The sequence below is a fragment of the Silurus meridionalis genome, chromosome 24, assembly GCF_014805685.1.
Source record: "Silurus meridionalis isolate SWU-2019-XX chromosome 24, ASM1480568v1, whole genome shotgun sequence".
NCBI classification, from domain to species: Eukaryota; Metazoa; Chordata; class Actinopteri; order Siluriformes; family Siluridae; genus Silurus; species Silurus meridionalis.
Window position 1 is genome coordinate 3,621,695 of NC_060907.1, and position 19,457 is coordinate 3,641,151.

The 19,457-nt window shown below is 42.8% G+C and overlaps 2 protein-coding genes across 10 annotated transcripts; one reads left to right on the forward strand and one right to left on the reverse strand.

Moving 5' to 3' along the window:
• Nucleotides 1-272: 272 nt before the first annotated feature.
• zfyve27 (zinc finger, FYVE domain containing 27) lies at nucleotides 273-11,262 on the reverse strand. Of its 9 annotated transcripts, none has more exons than XM_046838036.1 (15): nucleotides 11,096-11,262; nucleotides 10,398-10,686; nucleotides 10,246-10,316; nucleotides 9,623-9,800; nucleotides 9,327-9,422; nucleotides 9,136-9,248; nucleotides 8,843-8,967; nucleotides 7,796-7,867; nucleotides 7,669-7,689; nucleotides 7,474-7,494; nucleotides 7,142-7,198; nucleotides 6,319-6,460; nucleotides 2,844-2,890; nucleotides 2,677-2,758; nucleotides 273-2,449 (listed from the first exon to the last, which is right to left on the reverse strand). In XM_046838036.1, the coding sequence occupies exons 2-15, from the start codon at nucleotides 10,616-10,618 to the stop codon at nucleotides 2,382-2,384; spliced, it is 1,314 nt and encodes a 437-aa protein (XP_046693992.1). In that variant the 5' UTR covers nucleotides 10,619-10,686; nucleotides 11,096-11,262; the 3' UTR covers nucleotides 273-2,381. The 9 variants fall into 9 exon arrangements, with proteins under 9 accessions (XP_046693992.1, XP_046693994.1, XP_046693993.1 ...); XM_046838038.1 differs by having other exon boundaries at nucleotides 11,088-11,262; XM_046838037.1 differs by having other exon boundaries at nucleotides 11,084-11,262.
• A 4,183-nt stretch (nucleotides 11,263-15,445) lies between these two features.
• avpi1 (arginine vasopressin induced 1) lies at nucleotides 15,446-18,329 on the forward strand. The gene is made up of 3 exons (XM_046838148.1): nucleotides 15,446-15,628; nucleotides 17,100-17,474; nucleotides 17,894-18,329. The coding sequence occupies exons 2-3, from the start codon at nucleotides 17,188-17,190 to the stop codon at nucleotides 18,063-18,065; spliced, it is 459 nt and encodes a 152-aa protein (XP_046694104.1). The 5' UTR covers nucleotides 15,446-15,628; nucleotides 17,100-17,187; the 3' UTR covers nucleotides 18,066-18,329.
• The last annotated feature ends 1,128 nt before the right edge of the window (nucleotides 18,330-19,457 follow it).

Genomic DNA, 19,457 nt, shown 5'->3' on the forward strand with positions numbered 1-19,457 from the left:
GGTTCAGTTCCCGTAGTTCTAGTGAAGGGAACATTTTATTCTGGCGTATCTAAAGACGTCGAGGTTGGGAAAGTTGGGATATTTTTGTCCTACCGTGTCGCAGCCAATCAGAAACAAGGGAAATTTATTACACATTTATAAAGAGAAAAACAGCCCCTCTAATGTAATTTTACATCTGGCCCCTTTACTCCCCTTTAATCTAGATTAAAGGGTCCGTATGTAATATGGCAGAGGTAAAATAAAACAATAAGAAATGCTCAGGGAGAAGTGAGTTATTTCTCTGTGTTTATTGAACATGTGAAAGGTCAAGACGAGGGACTCGACAGTGTCGTTGGCGACAGTTAGGTTTAATACGGTTGCGTTACAGTACAGAGATCAAACAGGTAAAATATACAACGTCTCACATTCAGTTGCTTCTTTAAAAGAAAAGAAAAAAGAACAATAAAAACTAACAATGATAAAAGATAAACCGCACTCTCAGAAACCGGTTTCGACCGATCAGAAATAAAACAGTGATATGATGTTGAAGGAACAGAGATCGAAAACTCAGAAAACCAGAAACTGTTACGTGAAAGATCTCAGAGTCGTCATCATCGATTGGCTCAGAAGCCGTAACCATGATCCAATCAGCAGCCGAGTCGGTCATGTGACAAGTACGGTGCATAAAAGCCAGTGTATGTGCGGATCTTACAGTAACACTGATGTACAGACGAAACAAAAAAAGTTTGATTATAGTTCATTCTTAAATAATCTCAAACGAGACATTCTCGAGACAAAGGAGACTTCAGTGTATTGTCGTTGTATAAATAACGAATTCATGAGACGTAATTTCACGTTGTTGGCTGATAGAAACGTTGTTCTTGCTTCATTATTATCCATCACCATCTCTGAACCCCAGATGTTCTCTACACAGGAGCGAGAAACTTCAAAGAGGAGAATGTGGGCGTGGTTAGTTTATCGCCATAAACACCAATAACAGTACAGTATTAACATGAGCGGCGTTAACGAGAAACAGTACCGGAGAGCGCGGCATGCTGGGAACGCTAAAGCTTTTCATAATGAAGGAAATCTGGAAGCCACCAAATAGAGGTTCAAGATTTTGGTGAGTTGTAGTGTTAAAGTATTTACGAAGGTTGCTGTTTGAACCGTATATACGATGCAGTAACGATTTGGAATCTCGAACTGGTAGAACTTCGGGGCCATGTCCTTAAAATCTCATCAGCTCTGGAATATTCTGATAGGTGATGCAGAAATGGTGGCTATGGGATCCAGAATAAAGATTCACAGCGCGTTTTAAGATCTGACAGATTCTGGAACATGACATCGCATTAACCTACGGGTTCTAGAACACGGCGAGAGATTCTGGAACACAACATTGCATTAAGCTACAGGTTCTGGAAAATGGCGACAGATTCTGGAACATGACATCGCATTAACCTACGGGTTCTAGAACACTGTGAGAGATTCTGAAACATGGCATTACATGTAGCTAAGGGTTCTAGAACATGGTGACAGATTCTAGAACATACCTTAGTTGACTACAGGTTTCTAGAAGATGACATCATGAAGCCACGAATACAAGAACATGGTGATGGATTCTAGAATATGATGTCACAGGTGGGCACGGATTCTAGGACATAATGACAGATTCTAAAACATGGTACAATCAGTGGCAAAAAATTCTCAGAGCATGGTTTCAAAGGAGCAGGTGATCATTTAAGAACGTGCCATCACATGTGACCCGGGACTTCCAGAACAGGGTCTCACTGAGACATGTGGTCATTGCAGAACGGATTCTGTAACTTTTTCTCAGAAGCAGCCATGGCTTCTAGAGCAGGGTCTCACAGATCATTTTAAACTCTGACAGATTCCAGAAGGTGACACCAGTGGGGGACTTAGATATTTAGCCGTTTCTGGACAGGATCTCAAACGAGCAGGTGATGATTCTAGAACAGGGTCCTATGGAAGCTGCAAATCAGCTGAGGAGCATTTTTCTGGAAAGTTTAACAGAACACAATGTCCAGTGCAGGATGATGATGGTCACATGACCTGCCAGGAAAAGCCCCAGGCAGAAACGGCTCCACCTTCTCCATCACCTGATATCTAAGGTGATATATATTAGAGAGTATGATACACACTACAGGAGCTGGAGTCTGTCTGGGTTTCACTCCAGACTGCGCTTGGCTTATTTCCGTCGCAGCTCTAGCAGAAACATCTAGCAGAAACATCTAGTGAAGCTTTAGGAAAAGGGGAGGAGGCATGAGGCGGGAAGCAGAATTTCTAGCTGAGGTGCAGGACGGCTACGAGACGAGGAGCTCACGACGACGCAGAGCTCTGCCCACAGATCCGGACGCTTCGGAGTTTTAGATTATTATGGGATGCTACTTGGTGGTAAGCAAGGTGTTACACGGAGCGCACACGAACACCGTCTCTCTCTGAGCTTCTGGAGCTGGACAGAGAAACAGAGAAGAGAAACAGAGATCTTTTAAATCCACAATGAAGTACACGATGTAGACAAAAGTTTGTGGACACCTGACCATGGCAGGTGATCTTCTAACCCATGTTTTTAGGTCTCCTAGCTCAATTATAATAAGGGAATTAAAGTCAGGTGTCCCAATACTTTTGTCGGTATTAGTGTAGATGAGAGCTCGTAGAATGATGTGATGGTGGTCTGACCTGTAGCTCCCATACTGGACTTGAGCACTTTGTAGGAACAGCAGCGAGAACACAAGCCCACACCACAGTTAGAGCAGGAACGCTGCAACACATCCAACAACCACACGGGGCGTCAGTGTTACATCACCATAGTTACTGTTACAGAGGACTCAGTGTCTCACACATACCCTCTTCTTCAACACGGAGAACGCCGACGCACAGCTGGAACAGTTACCTAACACACACACACACACACACACACACACACACACACACACACACACACACAGAGAGAGAGAGAGACATTAAGAGTGTGATTAGATAAAGTTATGGAAGGAAGAAATTCAAGGAGAGATGGAGAGAACAAAACAGAGAGCAAATAAAAAAAGGAGAAAGAGAACACGTTGCAGTGATTATATTACTGTGCAATTAAGTCAGTGAATGAATGAATGAATGAGAGTGAATGGGTGATTATGGGTTAGTGAGGGAGTGAGTTGGTGAGTGAATTAATGAGAACGGGGGGGAGAACAAGTGGCTGCATGAGTGTTTGGATAAATACATTAACTCATTCAATGACAGAAGGAGGAGTAACAGAATGAACTAATGAGTGACTGAGTGAGTGCATAGGTGAGAGAGTGAGTGAATAGGTGAGAGTGAATTGGTGAATATGTGAGTGAGTGAATAGTAGAGTGAGTGAATGAGTGAATATGTGAGTGAGTGAATAGGTGAATAAGTGAGAGAGTGAGTAAATAAGTGAACAAGTGAATAGGTGAATAAGTGAGAGAGTGAGTAAGTGAATGAATGAGTAAATAAGTGAGTGGGTAAATAGGTGAGAGGGTGAGTAAATAAGTAACCGAGTGAATAGGTGAATAAGTGAATGGGAGAGTAAGTGAGTGAATATGTGAGAAAGTGAGTTAATAAGTGAACAAGTGAATAGGTGAATAAGTGAGAGAGTGAGTGAATATGTGAGAAAGTGAGTGAATAGGTGAGTAAATGAAAGAGTGAATCAGTGAATGAGTGAATAGGTGAGTGAGTGAATGAGTGAATAGGTGAGAGTGAATTGGTGAGCAAGTGAATAGGTGATGGAGTGAATAGGAGAGTGAGTGAATAGTAGAGTGAGTGAATAGGTGAGTGTATAAAATAGTGAATTGGTGAATGAGTGAATAGGTGAGTGAGTGAATGAGTGAATAGGTGAGAGTGAATTGGTGAGCAAGTGAATGGGAGAGTGAGTGAATGGGAGAGTGAGTGAATAGGATAGTGAGTGAATAGGTGAGTGTATAAAATAGTGAATTGGTGAATGAGTGAATAGGTGAGTGAGTGAATGAGTGAATAGGTGAGTGAGTGAATAGGAGAGTGAGTGAATAGGTCAGTGTATGAAATAGTGAATTGGTGAATATGTGAGTGAGTTAATAAGTGAACAAGTGAATAGGTGAATAAGTGAGAGAGTGAGTGAATAGGTGAGTGAATAGGTGAGAGTGAGTAAATAAGTGAACAAGTGAATAGGTGAGAGTAAATTAGTGAGAGAATGAATAGGAGAGTGAGTGAATAGGTGAGTAAATGAAAGAGTGAATCAGTGAATGAGTGAATAGGTGAGTGAATGAGTGAATAGGTGAGAGTGAATTGGTGAGCAAGTGAATAGGTGATGGAGTGAATAGGAGAGTGAGTGAATAGTAGAGTGAGTGAATAGGTGAGTGTATAAAATAGTGAATTGGTGAATGAGTGAATAGGTGAGTGAGTGAATGAGTGAATAGGTGAGAGTGAATTGGTGAGCAAGTGAATAGGTGAGTGAGTGAATGGGAGAGTGAGTGAATAGGATAGTGAGTGAATAGGTGAGTGTATAAAATAGTGAATTGGTGAATGAGTGAATAGGTGAGTGAGTGAATGAGTGAATAGGTGAGTGAGTGAATAGAGAGTGAGTGAATAGGTCAGTGTATGAAATAGTGAATTGGTGAATATGTGAGTGAGTGAATGAGTGAATAGGTGAGTGGGTAAATAGGTGAGAGTGAGTGAATAGGAGAGAGTGAATAGGTGAGTGAATAGGAGAGAGTGAATAGGTGAGTGAATAAGTGAATAGGTGAGTGAGTGAATTGGTGAGCAAGTGAATTGGTGAGCAAGTGAATAGGTGAGAAAGTGAGTTAATAAGTTAACAAGTGAATAGGTGAATAAGTGAGAGAGTGAGTGAATAAGTGAATGAGTAAATAGGTGAGTGAATAAGTGAATGAGTGAATATGTGAGAGTAAATTAGTGAGAGAATGAATAGGAGAGTGAGTGAATAGGTGAGTAAATGAAAGAGTGAATCAGTGAATGAGTGAATAGGTGAGTGAGTGAATTGGTGAGCAAGTGAATAGGTGATGGAGTGAATAGGAGAGTGAGTGAATAGGAGAGTGAGTGAATAGGAGAGTGTATGAAATAGTGAATTAGTGAATGAGTAAATAGGTGAGTGAGTGAATGAGTGAATAGGTGAGTGAATTGGTGAGCAAGTGAATAGGTGAGTGAGTGAATGAGTGAATAGGTGAGTGAATAGGTGAGTGAATTGGTGAGCAAGTGAATTGGTGAGTGAGTGAATAGGAGTGAGTGAATAGGTCAGTGTATGAAATAGTGAATTGGTGAATATGTGAGTGAGTGAATGAGTGAATATGTAAATGGGTGAATAGGTGAGAGGGTGAGTTAATAAGTGAATGAGTGAATAGGTAAGTGGGTGAATAGGTGAGAGGGTGAGTTAATAAGTGAATGAGTATATAGGTGAGTGGGTAAATAGGTGAGAGGGTGAGTAAATAAGTAACCGAGTGAATAGGTGAGAGTGAATAAGTGAATGGGAGAGTAAGTGAGTGAATACGTGAGAAAGTGAGTAAATAAGTGAACAAGTGAAAAGGTGAGAAAGTGAGTTAATAAGTTAACAAGTGAATAGGTGAATAAGTGAGAGAGTGAGTGAATAGGTGAGTGAGTAAATGAGTGGATAAGTGAATGCGTGAATAGGTGAGAGTAAATTAGTGAGAGAATGAATAGGAGAGTGAGTGAATAGGTGAGTAAATGAAAGAGTGAATCAGTGAATGAGTGAATAGGTGAGTGAGTGAATTGGTGAGCAAGTGAATAGGTGATGGAGTGAATAGGAGAGTGAGTGAATAGGAGAGTGAGTGAATAGGAGAGTGTATGAAATAGTGAATTGGCGAATGAGTGAATAGGTGAGTGAGTGAATGAGTGAATAGGTGAGAGTGAATTGGTGAGCAAGTGAATAGGTGAGTGAGTGAATGAGTGAATAGGTGAGAGTGAATTGGTGAGCAAGTGAATAGGTGAGTGAGTGAATAGGAGAGTGAGTGAATAGGTGAGTATGAAATAGTGAATTGGTGAATGAGTGAATAGGTGAGTGAGTGAATGAGTGAATATGTGAGTGGGTGAATAGGTGAGAGGGTGAGTTAATAAGTGAATAGGTGAGTGAGTGAATAGGTAAATGAATTAGTAAATAAGTGAATAGGTGAGTGAGTGAATGAGTGAATAGGTGAGTGAGTGAATAATAGAGGAATAAGTGAAAAGTAATCGAATGAGTAATGGGTGAGCGAATAAGAGGTGAAAAAATGACAGGCACTAATTAAACGAGTGACTGAACGATTAAACGAGTGACCGAGTGAGTGCGTGTATGTATACACGTATGAACGAGTCTCTGACCTGTTGCGTTGGTGGGCACACGCTTGCGCAGTTTCTCAGTCAGCTTGGACACTCGGCTGCGTATCGGCTCGTTCCTCATCAACAAGCCGTTATCAGATACAGAGTCGTAATCGGCTCCGCCCACAGATACATCATCATCGTCCTACAGCCGACAGAGACACACACACACACACACACACACACACACACACATTTTTATCATTTCTTTACTGTAAGACACTCCAGAGTATAAGACACTGTATGTATTCCTTATTAGGTTTGTAGTGCTGGCTCTAATCCATGACTCCACCAGCGCCCCCTACTGGCATGTCATGTAATTTAGCCTTGAAGGAGCGAAATCGCCAAATTAGCATTTAATAAATACACTGATGCATAAGTGTGTCTTATATTCTGGAGGACTTCACCTCACCCAGGGACGCCAAGGGGTCATTACCACACCCACAGCCAGTTCTCCGAACAGCATCCGAAGTGGGTTAGGAGTCCATTAGTCGAGAGAAGAGCAGGAAGAACCTGCACACTGGATTTATAGAGTAAGTGTAAGTCACTCACTTCCTGAGCAACATCTCAGACAAACCCGGTGTGCAGGTTTCTTGATGTTTGAGAAATCAGTAAAGGGGATAAGTTTGTAGGTGAGATAGACGTTAGCTTGAAATCGAACCGTGACGCCGCAAAACCATCCGTTTTCTCAACGCAATCCGATAATCACACCAAAAAGGGAGGAACCGAGCAGATCCGGCGGCTTCGCTAATTAAAAAACAGCGAGGAAAGGTTTCGGAAAAGAGGCGTGGTTAGAACACCCGGGGACACGAGGTGGGCGGGGCACCTTATGAATTATGCGTCTCCAAAAGGCTTTGGCCAGCCCTGAGATTTCAGGCCACACCTACAGCCAAACAAAAATGGGCGGTTACACAGGTTTATGCTCTGCCCCCAACTTCACAGGGAAAATCCGGTGTGGTTTGGAATTATTAAAATACATCAAAAATCACACACAACCATTTTTATCGCAAGGATCTGTTCCAATCGGTGCACACATGCTCGTATGCATGACAATATCCACATGCAACACACTCACACATACACACACAGTGCTTCATGCAACACTCCAGAACTTCCTTTTCCATACAGGAAGTAACTCAAATCAAAGCGGATACTTACCACAAAAGCCAGCTGGGATTCCTTTAAGGGCAAAGTAAAAAGGTGAGCTACTCCATCACTCACTCACTCACACACACACACACACACACACACACACACACACACACACACTATCCTATTCTAGTTCATCATTTCATTCACACCACCACTCATGGCTGTAATTCCCCCTCTGCTCCTCCAGAGGGAGCCACTCACCTGAAGGACCAGCTGGTTCTCCTGACGCAGCAGAATAGACACAGTGAATCAGATGAGACACAGAAGAGAAGGAGAAAGAGAGAGAGAGAGAGAGAGAGATGGAAAATCTAGAGAGGTCTCACTTTACCTCTATGGCGTCTCTAAACTCATCATCAGGCTCCGCCTCCTCAGCCTCCTCAACACTACCTGGTGACAGATCCTGTGCACGCACACACACACACACACACACACACACACACACACACACACACACACGTTGTATTATTATAAGCTATAATAAGCTTGTAATATTAAAGATGGACCAAAAAAAAGCAATTATACACATACATATAAAAATACAAAAGCCCCTCCCCTTCTCCACATAAATTTTTCCTGGCATGAATTTGCATACTGATAGCTGATTGGCTCTTATTTGATAATATGAGCCAATCGTACCCTATTGGCTCCTATATGAATGAAATGTATAAACAAAAATCTCTCTTGAGATCCTTCCTTTTATTTTTCCCTCTCTGTCTCTGTCTCGCTTTCTCATCTCTCTCTATTCCCTCTTTTTGTCCCCTCTCTCTCTCCAAATTTCCTCTCTCTACCCCTACAGACTTTCATATGCGTCTCCCCCCCATTTTCCTCCTTCTCTCTATCTTTCCCAGTTTCACTAACCCCATTTCCATCTCTTTCTTTTTCTCTCCCTCTATCCACGTCAATTTCTTTCTCCGTCTCATCTCTCTCTTTAGATCTATTTCTCCCAGTCTCACTGTCCCAGTTTCCCTCTTAGTCTTTTCCTCTGTTTCATTCTGTACCCTCTCATTCACTTTATCCATCCTTCCTCCTTCTCTCTCTCTCTCTCTCTCTCTCACTACATCTTTCTTTTCTCCCTCTATCCACGCCAATTTCTTTCTCCGTCTCATCTCTCTCTTTAGATCTATTTCTCCCAGTCTCACTGTCCCAGTTTCCCTCTTAGTCTTTTCCTCTGTTTCATTCTGTACCCCTCTCATTCACTTTATCCATCCTTCCTCCTTCTCTCTCTCTCTCTCTCTCTCTCACTACATCTTTCTTTTCTCCCGCCTCTCTGCCCCTCCTTCTCCTTTCCCCCTTTAGTCATCTTTCCTCCATCTTTCCCCTCTATCTTTCCCCTCTCTCTCCACCTTTCCTCATCCTCTCTCTCTTTTTCTCTGACCTCCAGACTGGTAGGAGTAGGGGTTCGGTCTGACAGGTGGCTCTGGTCTGGTTCACTCTTTTCTGCATCTCCTTCTGCAGGCTGGACTGAAGATAAACGGAACAAGTCCTTCAGCTGCAGCAAAACTACACACACACACACACACACACACACACACACACACACACACACACACACACACAGAGTCAGAAAAAAGTTCATGTTAAATGATTACATACTGTGTGTGGGGTGTGGTGTGTGTGTGTGTGTGTGTGTGTGTGTGTGTGTGTGTGCATGCATGTGGTCTGACTGACCCCTGCAGAAGTCTTTGTTCCAGATAAAGAGAGTGCTGTTGATGAGACACAGACTCCAGCCCACAGGAGCCGTGTAGAACAAACACACTGTGGTCAGGAGGAAACCGTAAAACCTGGAGAGAACCAGAGGAACATCAGTGATCATGTAAATGAATTGGTCCTGTGGGTGTGCAGGAGTGTGTGTTACTCACACTGACGAGGCTGCGTGACTCTCCCAGTACAGGACCTTGTACACAGACTCTGCATACACACACGCCTGAGTCAGGAACTCGTCTAGACGCTTTAATCTGCAACACACACACACACACACACACACACACACACACACACACACACACACACGGACCTCACCATCATGACTGCTTTATTCACAGCCTGTCTGCTCGCTCATGGCTCTGACCTCACTAAGATGGCCGATACTTCTACTTGACCTCACCATGATGGCTGCTCTCTGAGCGCTTTAAGGTCACTAAGATGAACTACTCACAGGCCCTTAACCTCCATCATGGCCTCCTGGCGGCTCAAGCACACCGTCTGCAGTTCTCGCCGCTGCACCGCGTGGTGTCTCTTTTTCTCCACGGTGGCGTCGCCGTGACAACGGTCACCAAGGTAACCCAGCACAGCGGGGACAGAGACCACCAAGAGGACGAGAGAGAACCAGACCACTAGGAAGAAAAACAGGGGACAATGAGCAAAGTTCATTCCTGGTGGGGGCATGGCCTCAGTGTCTGTCAATCAATTAGAGGGGGGTGTGGCCTTGAGGTTTGTCAGTCATGTGGAAGGAGGCGTGGCTTTAAAGTCTGTCAGTCATGTGGAAGGAGGTGTGGCTTTGATGTCTATCAGTCACATGGAAGGACGATGGCTTTGAAGTCTGTCAGACACATGGAAGGAGGTGTGGCTTTGATGTCTGTCAGTCACATGGAAGAAGGTATGGCTTTGGAATCTGTCAGACACATGGAAGGAGGCGTGGCTTTGAAGTCTGTCAGTCATGGAAGGAGGTGTGGTTTTGATGTCTATCTGTCATATGGAAGGAGGCGTGGCTTTGAAGTATGTCAGTCACATGAAAGGGGGCGTAGCTATATTGGCATTTCCCTCTTTTTTTTTTCTCACCTTCATTCAATGTGATGAACAGGATGTTCAGTAGGATGCAGCAGAAGAGTGAACACAGAGGCATTCTCCACCTACACACACACACACATATAAACACTTTAACACAAATTAACCTAAAACCCTAACCCTAAAAAATCTCCTTATTCACTCACCCGAGCAGGTACCGCAACACCTCCACCACATCGGTAACTGGTTCCAGAAAGATGGCCATCCGCTTGTAAGAGACCACCATATTGAAAAGGTCAAAGGTCACAGTTCGATGGCCGGCCAGGTCATACGTACTGCTCAGGGACGAGGTATCTTTACTGGACAGCAGGCTCGGCTCTGTTCTCTCCCCTGCAGAGGGCAGAGACTCCTGACTGCCCGGCTGCATGCTTGCCCTCGCTCACTGTTATCATGCAACGCTGATCAGGGTTAGAGTAACAATCCTCTGAGTTTCACCTAGACACACACACACCACGTGTGAAAAAAAGGTCACGTCACAACTACATAATTGCTCCCTGACATCGACATCACAATCTATACGAATGCCAAATTCACTACTTTGTAATAGACTCCATTTGTTTTGTTTTGGGCTCTTGCAACCTGAAGTCTCGCGAGAATCTTTCCGCAAGTATACGTTCTGTACCCAAGTATCGCGAGATTTCCATTTCTCTTCAGGTATACCCTCTGTAATGAAGTCGAATATTCTCGATTGACACAACTCACACAAAACCACCAGACTACTTAATACTATTAATAATAACATGTTTTCCCCTCGCTAGTTTGACATTTCTTCAAGTACTCTTCTCCTATTACTAGCTGAGCATGCTAGCATCCTTCCGCGTACGGACATTACCTACTTATTCACCTTTCCGTGTGTTTTCACGCTTCACACTGAGGGATGTTAGATGTTTAACACCTTCACCGCCGTCCAACTTCCAGGTGCTAAAATATAAAGAGTCCAGAATAAACAGCGGCTCGTTCCGGATTTCCACTTCCGCGTTTCGCAGGGTGACGTGTCGACCACAGAGACCCGGATCAGCGCGTCTATCATAGCGCACATAGTCGATCACCGATCACATCGATTGGATCAACATTTCCTACTTTATTGCTCTTTCTTAGATTCTAGATGGAGTATTATCTATCTATCTATCTATCTATCTATCTATCTATCTATCTATCTATCTATCTATCTATCTATCTATCTATCTATCTATCTATCTATCTGATGTTGAAAAATATCTAGAGATTATAATTTACAGATATACTACATGGCTTGTTTTATTTGTTTTCGGATTAACCGCCTGTCTATCGTTTTTTTTTTTAGTCTCAGCCTCAGACCAACAATGCCCTGGTGACGGGTCGTTAATGAACGAGTCTTTAATGTGACTCAGAAGAACGAGTCGTCTCAAAGAGCAATTAGTTTATTTTCTACCAGACGCCAATAAGCAAAGCGTGACAAAACTTCCACAGGTTATGTACAGAAAACAAAATCACCTTTCGACTCTTCTAGTCGGAGTCGGTCGTTCTTTTATCCTGTGACTCCCATAAACGCTATGAAGGTAATTAAAGGGTTAAAGGAATGAAATGACTCGAAAAAAGTTTGTTCATTATGATGAACAAGATTTAATCATTTTCACAATTATTAGATCTTGACCTACTGACTACAGCCAGCATCAGATTTACACATTCTGCAGGGCAAATCTTCTCAAGCCGGGGAACATTGAATGGGGAGTCACTTTCAGGTCTCTTCAGAGGTGTTCAATAGGGTTTAGGTCAGGGCTCTGGCTGGACCAATCTAGAACATTCACAGAGTCTTCTCTAATCCACTCCTGTGTTGCCATGGCTATATGTTTTGGGTTGTTGTCATGTAAATAAACCTTCAGCCCAAACTGAGGTCCTGAGCTTTGTGGAACAGGTTTTTATTGAGGAGATCTTCGTACTTTGCTCCATTTAGCTTTATCTCAACCCTGACCAGATGCCAAGTCCCTGCTGCAGGACAACACCCCCATCTCCAAACAGGATCTCTAGAGCTCAATCAGAGTGACCATTGGGTTCTTGGTCACCTCTCTTATTAAGACTATAAGTATATTAGAGTTCTAGAGCTAACTATTAATATATATATATATATATATATATATATATATATATATATATATATATATATATATATATATATATATATATATATAGACTTAACTATAAGTGTTTTTAGAGTACTAGACCTAACTATAAGTATATAGAGTTCTAGAGCCAACTATAAGTATATAGAGTTCTAGATCTAACTATAAATACCTAGAGTTCTAGACTAAATTATAGGTATATAGAGTTCTAGACCATACATATACAGAGTTATAGTTCGCTCATACCAGATACCACAGCTTCCGCTCGGATCTCAGCATGCTTGACAGACATATCTTCATGGATGAGTGCTCACCAACTAAAACTCAACCCCAGCAAAACAGAACTGCTGATCATCCCAGGGGATTCATCTCCAGGTCAAGATCTCCAAATAACACTTCATGACTCTCTGCTCTCCCCTTCAGCCACTGTTCGTAACCTTGGGGTAACTATGGACAATGAACTGTCCTTCTTTCCACATGTCGCTAATGTTGCTCGTTCTTGTCAATTTCTTCTCTATAACATCCGAAGGATTTGACAATTTCTGTCCACACAGGCTGCCCAGTTGCTTGTTCAGTCTCTTGTCATTTCAAGACTTGACTACTGCAACTCTCTGCTGGCAGGTCTTCCCCTGAACGCTATTCGTCCACTGCAAATGATCCAAAACGCAGCTGCACGACTTGTGTTCAATCAGCCCAAGTTCTCACACACCACACCACTGCTGCTCCTTCACTGGCTTCCAGTAGCTGCACGTATCAGATTTAAAACACTGATGATGCCTACAAGGCCAAAAATGGACCAGCACCATCTTACCTCAGTGACCTCATCACATTTGCACGATCCTCCAGCACTGCTCCACTGGTACCACCTTCTCTCAGAATAAGAGGTAAGGACACTTCAAGTTTTTCTCTGTCCTGGCACCGAGGTGGTGGAATGAACTTCCTCTAGAAGTCCATACAGCGGAGTCCCTGACTATCTTCCAGTGACGACTGAAGACCTACCTCTAATAGACTTAATGTGCTAATTTAAAATACTTGAATTATTATTTCTAAGTTTGTAGAATTCAAAGGTTATATTTATATTACGTACTAGAGACTCAAAGCACTTTTGTACGTCGCTCTGGATAAGGGCGTCTGCTAAATGCCGCAAATGTAAATGTAAATGTTATAGATGTAAATGTTATAGAGCTAATTATAAGTGTAGATGTAGTCTAGAGGTAACTATAAATATATAGAGTTTTAGAGCAAATTATAGGTATATAGAGTTCTAGAGCTAGCTTTAAGTATATAGAGTACTAGACCTAACTATAAATATATAGAGTTCTAGACCTAACTACAAGAATATAGCATATGGGGTTCTAGACCCAACTATAAATTGTAAAGTTCTAGAGCTAACTGTAAGTATATAGTATATATAGAGTTCAAGAGCTAAATATTAGTTTATAGTATAGTGTTTTTAGACCCAATCATAAATTCTAGTGTTCTAGCAATAAATATATGCTATGTAGAGTTCTAGACCTATCAATAATTTTATGGTTCTAGAGCTAGGGTTTGAGAGCTAACTATAAAAAAATCGTATATAGAGTTCTACACCTAACTTTTACTCATTTTAATTCAGTGTGTGCGAGTTTGGGTGTTTGGATCAAATGTGTGAATCGAATCCTCCAGAACTATAAGATAATGAAAGCAGAGCGTTGATGTAAACCTAAAAACTTAACCCTGCTCCCTGTCTCCTACATGGTACACTTTATCAGGTCTCTGGCGCTTTGTAGTGGTGCTCATTTTCTGAGTGAACTTCACTCCCTACAATCGTTCACTCGTTTGTACCCACAATTCACTTTGATTGCAAATGTGTACACCTGACGTAAACTCGTTAATGGACTATTTCCCATGCAGCAATGGACCGCAACGAGACTTAGAAGAAAACCTTCTCCTCAGGAAAAGTTCCACCAAAACCATAACTAGGTAACTGGTGAGATGGAATATATGCGATGGTGTTTCGCTCTGGAGTCGGATCGAGTACACAGACAGGAAACCCTGTGAAAATGTTCTGTACATTATATATGTTCATCTTCTTCATCATCATCATCTTCATCTTCTTCTTTCCGCTTCTCTCATTAGGGGTCTCCACAGCGGATCATCTGTCTCCATACGCCCCTGTCCTCTAAATCTGCCTCTTTCAACCCAACTCCCCGCATGTCTTCTCTCACCACATATAATGTACATTATATATATTCATACACCTGTTTATTCTTGTATTTTATGATGTAAATAAAAAATAAACAAAATTGAGTGTGATTTATTTTTATCATTTTTATTTTCTTGTTGAAATGTATTTTTTTATATGACAAACATAACGAAAAAAAATGTACAGTAATAAACTGCTTTTACAATATAATAAAACCTTTATGACCAGCCTTAACCCTCTGACGCAGGATAATGACGTCACCGTTGTTTTTATCCCCTTTTTTTTCCTCCCAAATGACTTCATTATATGGGGATTAGTGAACATGTGAAAGAGTGAACCATTTCAGCTTTTGTCTATGATTTATTATGTTATATTTTTTATAATTTTTATTTTTTTTAACTGATACTACATCATAGATGTAATGATCGCGGTCGGAGAAGAGGGGGCGTGTCTATATTTGCATATCATGCATATTCAGTTAGTTTTACACTGAAATGGTTTATTATGGTACAGAAACACGTTTACTGATTTTTTTTGCATAATAATAGTTATTATAAATGTAATAAATTATAATAATTCGGTATTTTTTTTCACTTTAAATATTCCCATGGCATTATATGGTGTTTTTTTACACTATTTATAAATGTTTCTTTCTTCCTCTCCTTCCCTGCGAAAATGTATCACTCTCTCGACCGGAGGAATGAAGATCATCAGCGCCACTGACGTCAATGAAATAACACGTTTCTGCGTGTGTGTGTTTTCCCCCCCTTTCCTTCACGGTACACTAACGCGCACCGAGATATGCGCTCTGATTGGTCAGAAGTAGGGCCAGTAGGCGGGACTTACGCCCATCCCAGCGCTTTGATTGGCCGGCGCAGAGACTTGACGTAAGCGGAAGAATCATGGCGTGAAAAGAACAAGAAAAAAAAAAACGATCCGCTGATTGCACCGAGAAACACTAAACACACACACACACACACACACACGGAGTTTAATCTGTTCCAAACTACAGAGGATCTGAAAGACTCTCAGGCGTTTTCCGGATGAAACCACGGGGGCTACGAGGATAAAACAGCGCTCGCGACACTAAACGGTTTGTTTGCTTGTTTCTCTTCTGCATCGAGTTTTTGTTTTTATTTCGTTCCCCGAACACGAATTTGCATCGCGATACCCCATGCAAAACACTGCGATCTACACGACCTTTATTGTACAACACACGTTTGGTAAATCACGTGCTTTAAATAGTTTAAACGTCTCCGCGTCATCACGTGTCATTTACACAAAACAAAACAAAAAACCAAGAGATTGTACCAGATGTCGGTGCACGGGTTAACGCGGTTAATCTCAGACTGATCTCTAATTTAATACCCAAATCAGACACTCAGTGACGTGTCGCTGTTGCACGTGCTTTCCTTTTCTCTCCTTTGCGGTAACTGCGGGCGTGACGTCATCATTTACGCGTTAGTGGGCGGGTTTATTTATTAGGCACCAAGTGAGAATTTTGTCCTCGAAATTGACATGTTCGAAGCAGGAAAAATGGGCGAGCGTCAGGATTTATGCGACAAATTGAGACGTCTAGACGTCTGGGTCGGAGCGTCTGCAAACCTGCAGCTCTTGTGAGATGTTCCTGGTGGTCAGAATCAGAAAAAACAGTGGTGAACCGGCGACAGGGTGGAGGATTTGTGAAAATTGTGGACTTAAAGCCAAACCTCTGTCATGGAAACAAAGCTAATTGACCCAACTCTGCATTAAAACAGAGGACCTGGGGGCAGAAAAATGGCAGCAGGTGCTCTGGAATGAGGATATTTTTCTGGATTATTTGGCTGTAGCAGGAGCAGGTTGTTTGCTGAAGTGCAGCTCCATCAAGGAGGTGTCTGATTGGCTCCCGCTAATGCCATTTAGAACCATTTCCAGTCTAGACAAGAACAAAGGGTCCTGGAAGTAATCATTTGGGTATTTTCTTTTCCCTGGCAAATGCCAGCCGAAGACGTTATATCCTTCTATGCTAACTCGTGTGGTAGCTTACGATTCAATACACGTCATACCCACGTTTATGGGATCCAGTGGCACAGCGTGGTTGTACGAGATCGCTGAAATCGCAGTCTTACTCACTAGCAGGCATAAACCTCCCAAGTGGGTTCAGGTCAGTCTCTGTGCTTAATCCTGGGGTTATCGGCTTTCTGAAATCTGAAGCTGCCTACTTAAACACCGGCTAAAATATTTCCGGCTGGGGATCTCGTATCTTGGCTCCAGATTTCTGGAACTTTCTATCTCCACTGTCTTCATCTGCTGCCGGTATTCTTCTAGTTATACTAAGTTAAAAAACATATTTTGCCTGTAATTTAAAGTCTACTAAAATGTGATTGGAAATTTTTTCCCCTCATATCGCAATATAATAACGGTATCGTCTGGACAGTGGAAAATATCGTGATATGAATTTTAGCTCGTATCGCCCACCCCTAACCAGTACTACGCTATACTATGCTTTAACTGCCCAAAGCCTCCTCGAGAACCCTCCTCCAACCTACATCTCACCATTCTAACCCCTGCTCCTAACCCCCCAGAGCTGCAGATGGAGGAGGTCGGGGTCAGTGCGCCGCAGCGCTGCCCGGAACCCCCCAGCCCACGTTCTGCCGGACCTCCGAGCGCCGCATGCGCAAGTCCGGCTCGGGGAACATCTTTCAGGGCGTGAACCTGCGGCAGCTCAGGCGGCTCTTCCGCTCGGCCGGGGAGCCAGACGCTGAGCAGAAAGCCAGGCAGGTGTGGAGGAACCGGAGACGGGCCGAAGGAGACGAGGAGGGTGGAGACGAGGTCTCTGAGGAGGAAGAGGAGGACGAAGGGTTGGCACAGGCTTTGGTGGGGCTCCGGTTGAGGGCGAGAAACCGCAGCGGGATCCGAGCCGAGACGAGCAGAGGGGCCCGGGTGTTCGGCCACAGCAGGTGACACACACACACACACACACACACACACACACACACACACAGTAAAACCATTCCAGAAATTAATTACATGCCAAGACTTGATTAATGGTACTATAAGAGACCCAAATATATCCGTTGAGTATTTGGCGATATCATCGTACTAAATGTATCACGATACATGATATCACGATACGATCCCCTGAGATATCGCACGTGTCCTGGTGTATTTTCTTATAAACACCCTGGAAGCGGATAAAAAATGTTTTCTACTCCTTTCTTCAACCGTTGACCACTGAAGAGTTCATTAAGAACCATGTGTATTGTGACACATCAGGGATCTTTAGGGTTGAAGTAAGAGAGAAACGTTTTATTATTGATAAACGGTGGGGTCAGAGCGTCCGACGTTTTTCTGATCAGTTCCTGATTTTCCGTTCCAGAACGAGCGAGCGGACGACGCCCGAGGTCACACCCGAAGACGACGTCGCTGCTCGGGGAGCCTGCGGCGAGAAGGCCAAGTCACGAGACCAGAGGGACGAGGACGACGTCCAAGGGACGTGTAGCCGAGACGATAAAGATCCGGAACGCTACCTGCACCGAATACGACACTGACTACTACATGAACAATGCAACTTAGCTGGGACACTAAACACGATCCACTGATAAGGGAGCTGAAGCATGAACACCATGATGGAGGGACACTACAGAGCTGCTCACGTGTGTTTACTACAAACCAAACACTAATGACCTGACGTTCACTAAACACAATCCTGCATTAACTCCGTGCCACCAGTACCAGACCCTGGGAAAGCTGCTTCCGGGTCACAAGAACGTTCTGGGGAAACAGCTATAGATAAAACACTATTATTTATTGTATGTTTTGTCTTTTAGGAGACACCATCCACATTTACACACAGCACAATCTGATCATATACAAAAGGTGGTATCAGAAAGTTTGGAGACTCGCTCCACCTACAAGAGATTTGTTTATCTTCCTTTTTACACTATTACCTTCAAAATTGTCCCCTTGCACAGCAATACAGTGCCCCCCCCCAAAGGTTCCTGCACACGTGGTCAGAACAGCATCAGTTCTGCTCCTGATGTACACAGAACGATGTCTTTTGGCACACTGACTTATGAAGGTCGGTGCTCCTTGTGACTGTGCGTGCAGCCTCGTGCTGCCATCTGTTGGCGTATTACAAAACTAGTCTCAAAACCTTTTAATACCACCTCATGTATGTGTGTGTATAAATATAAAAAAAGATTTGAACTCAAAACCTTCGATTTAGAAGTCAAGGACGAATCCACTGGATCCCTTCCAATCAGAATTGAGTATTCAGATGTTTTGAGAAGAAAAAAAACAATTTGGTTCCAGCAGTTGGACCCCTCAATTATTATTCAATATTACAATCAAAAAGATTTTTTCCACAATTTTTGATCATGTACCTCCAAACCTCAGATGTTTTCATCTCAGCAGGTCGGAGAATTCGAAACGAACCAATCACATCGTAAACTACAAACCTGGAAATGTGTTTTGGATCCATATGATTAGGGAGGTGGGAGATGAGTGGTTGAGGAATTGGACTTTCGATTGGAAGGTCTTTGGATGAGATCAAAAGCCAGCTCCACCAAGTTACCACTGCTGGGCCCCTGAGCAAGGCCCTTAAACCATAACTGCTCACTTGTATGAATGAGATCATTATAAGTTGGTCTGAATGGCTGCTTGGTGGATTTGGGATTTGAACTCATGACCTTCTGATAGAAGTCTAATGTCCCAATTTTTACCAAAGATTTTCCCGATGGTTATTTTCCCCAATTTTCATCAAGTTTTACAAGATGGAACAGATCCTTCACGGGTCAAACCGACTTCCTGTTTTGGTTCCCTTGCGTAGGAACGGCTTATTATTATTATTCCTCTACCCTTTTGTCCTCTGGAGCAGCAGTAAGAAATGTACATTATTAGTATTTAAAATACTTTCAGGACCTTCAAGTTCGAGCTGGACC

Excerpts from the sequence above, each read along its gene's own strand:
- zfyve27 (XM_046838036.1), bottom strand. The coding sequence starts at position 10,618 with ATGCAGCCGGGCAGTCAGGAGTCTCTGCCCTCTGCAGGGGAGAGAACA. Across the intron at positions 9,249-9,326 it reads AGTCACGCAGCCTCGTCAGT|GTTTTACGGTTTCCTCCTGA; the intron begins GTGAGTAACACA and ends GGTTCTCTCCAG. Across the intron at positions 6,461-7,141 it reads GGAGACGCATAATTCATAAG|GACGATGATGATGTATCTGT; the intron begins GTGCCCCGCCCA and ends TGTCGGCTGTAG.
- avpi1 (XM_046838148.1), top strand. The coding sequence starts at position 17,188 with ATGCGCAAGTCCGGCTCGGGGAACATCTTTCAGGGCGTGAACCTGCGG. Across the intron at positions 17,475-17,893 it reads CGGGTGTTCGGCCACAGCAG|AACGAGCGAGCGGACGACGC; the intron begins GTGACACACACA and ends TTTCCGTTCCAG.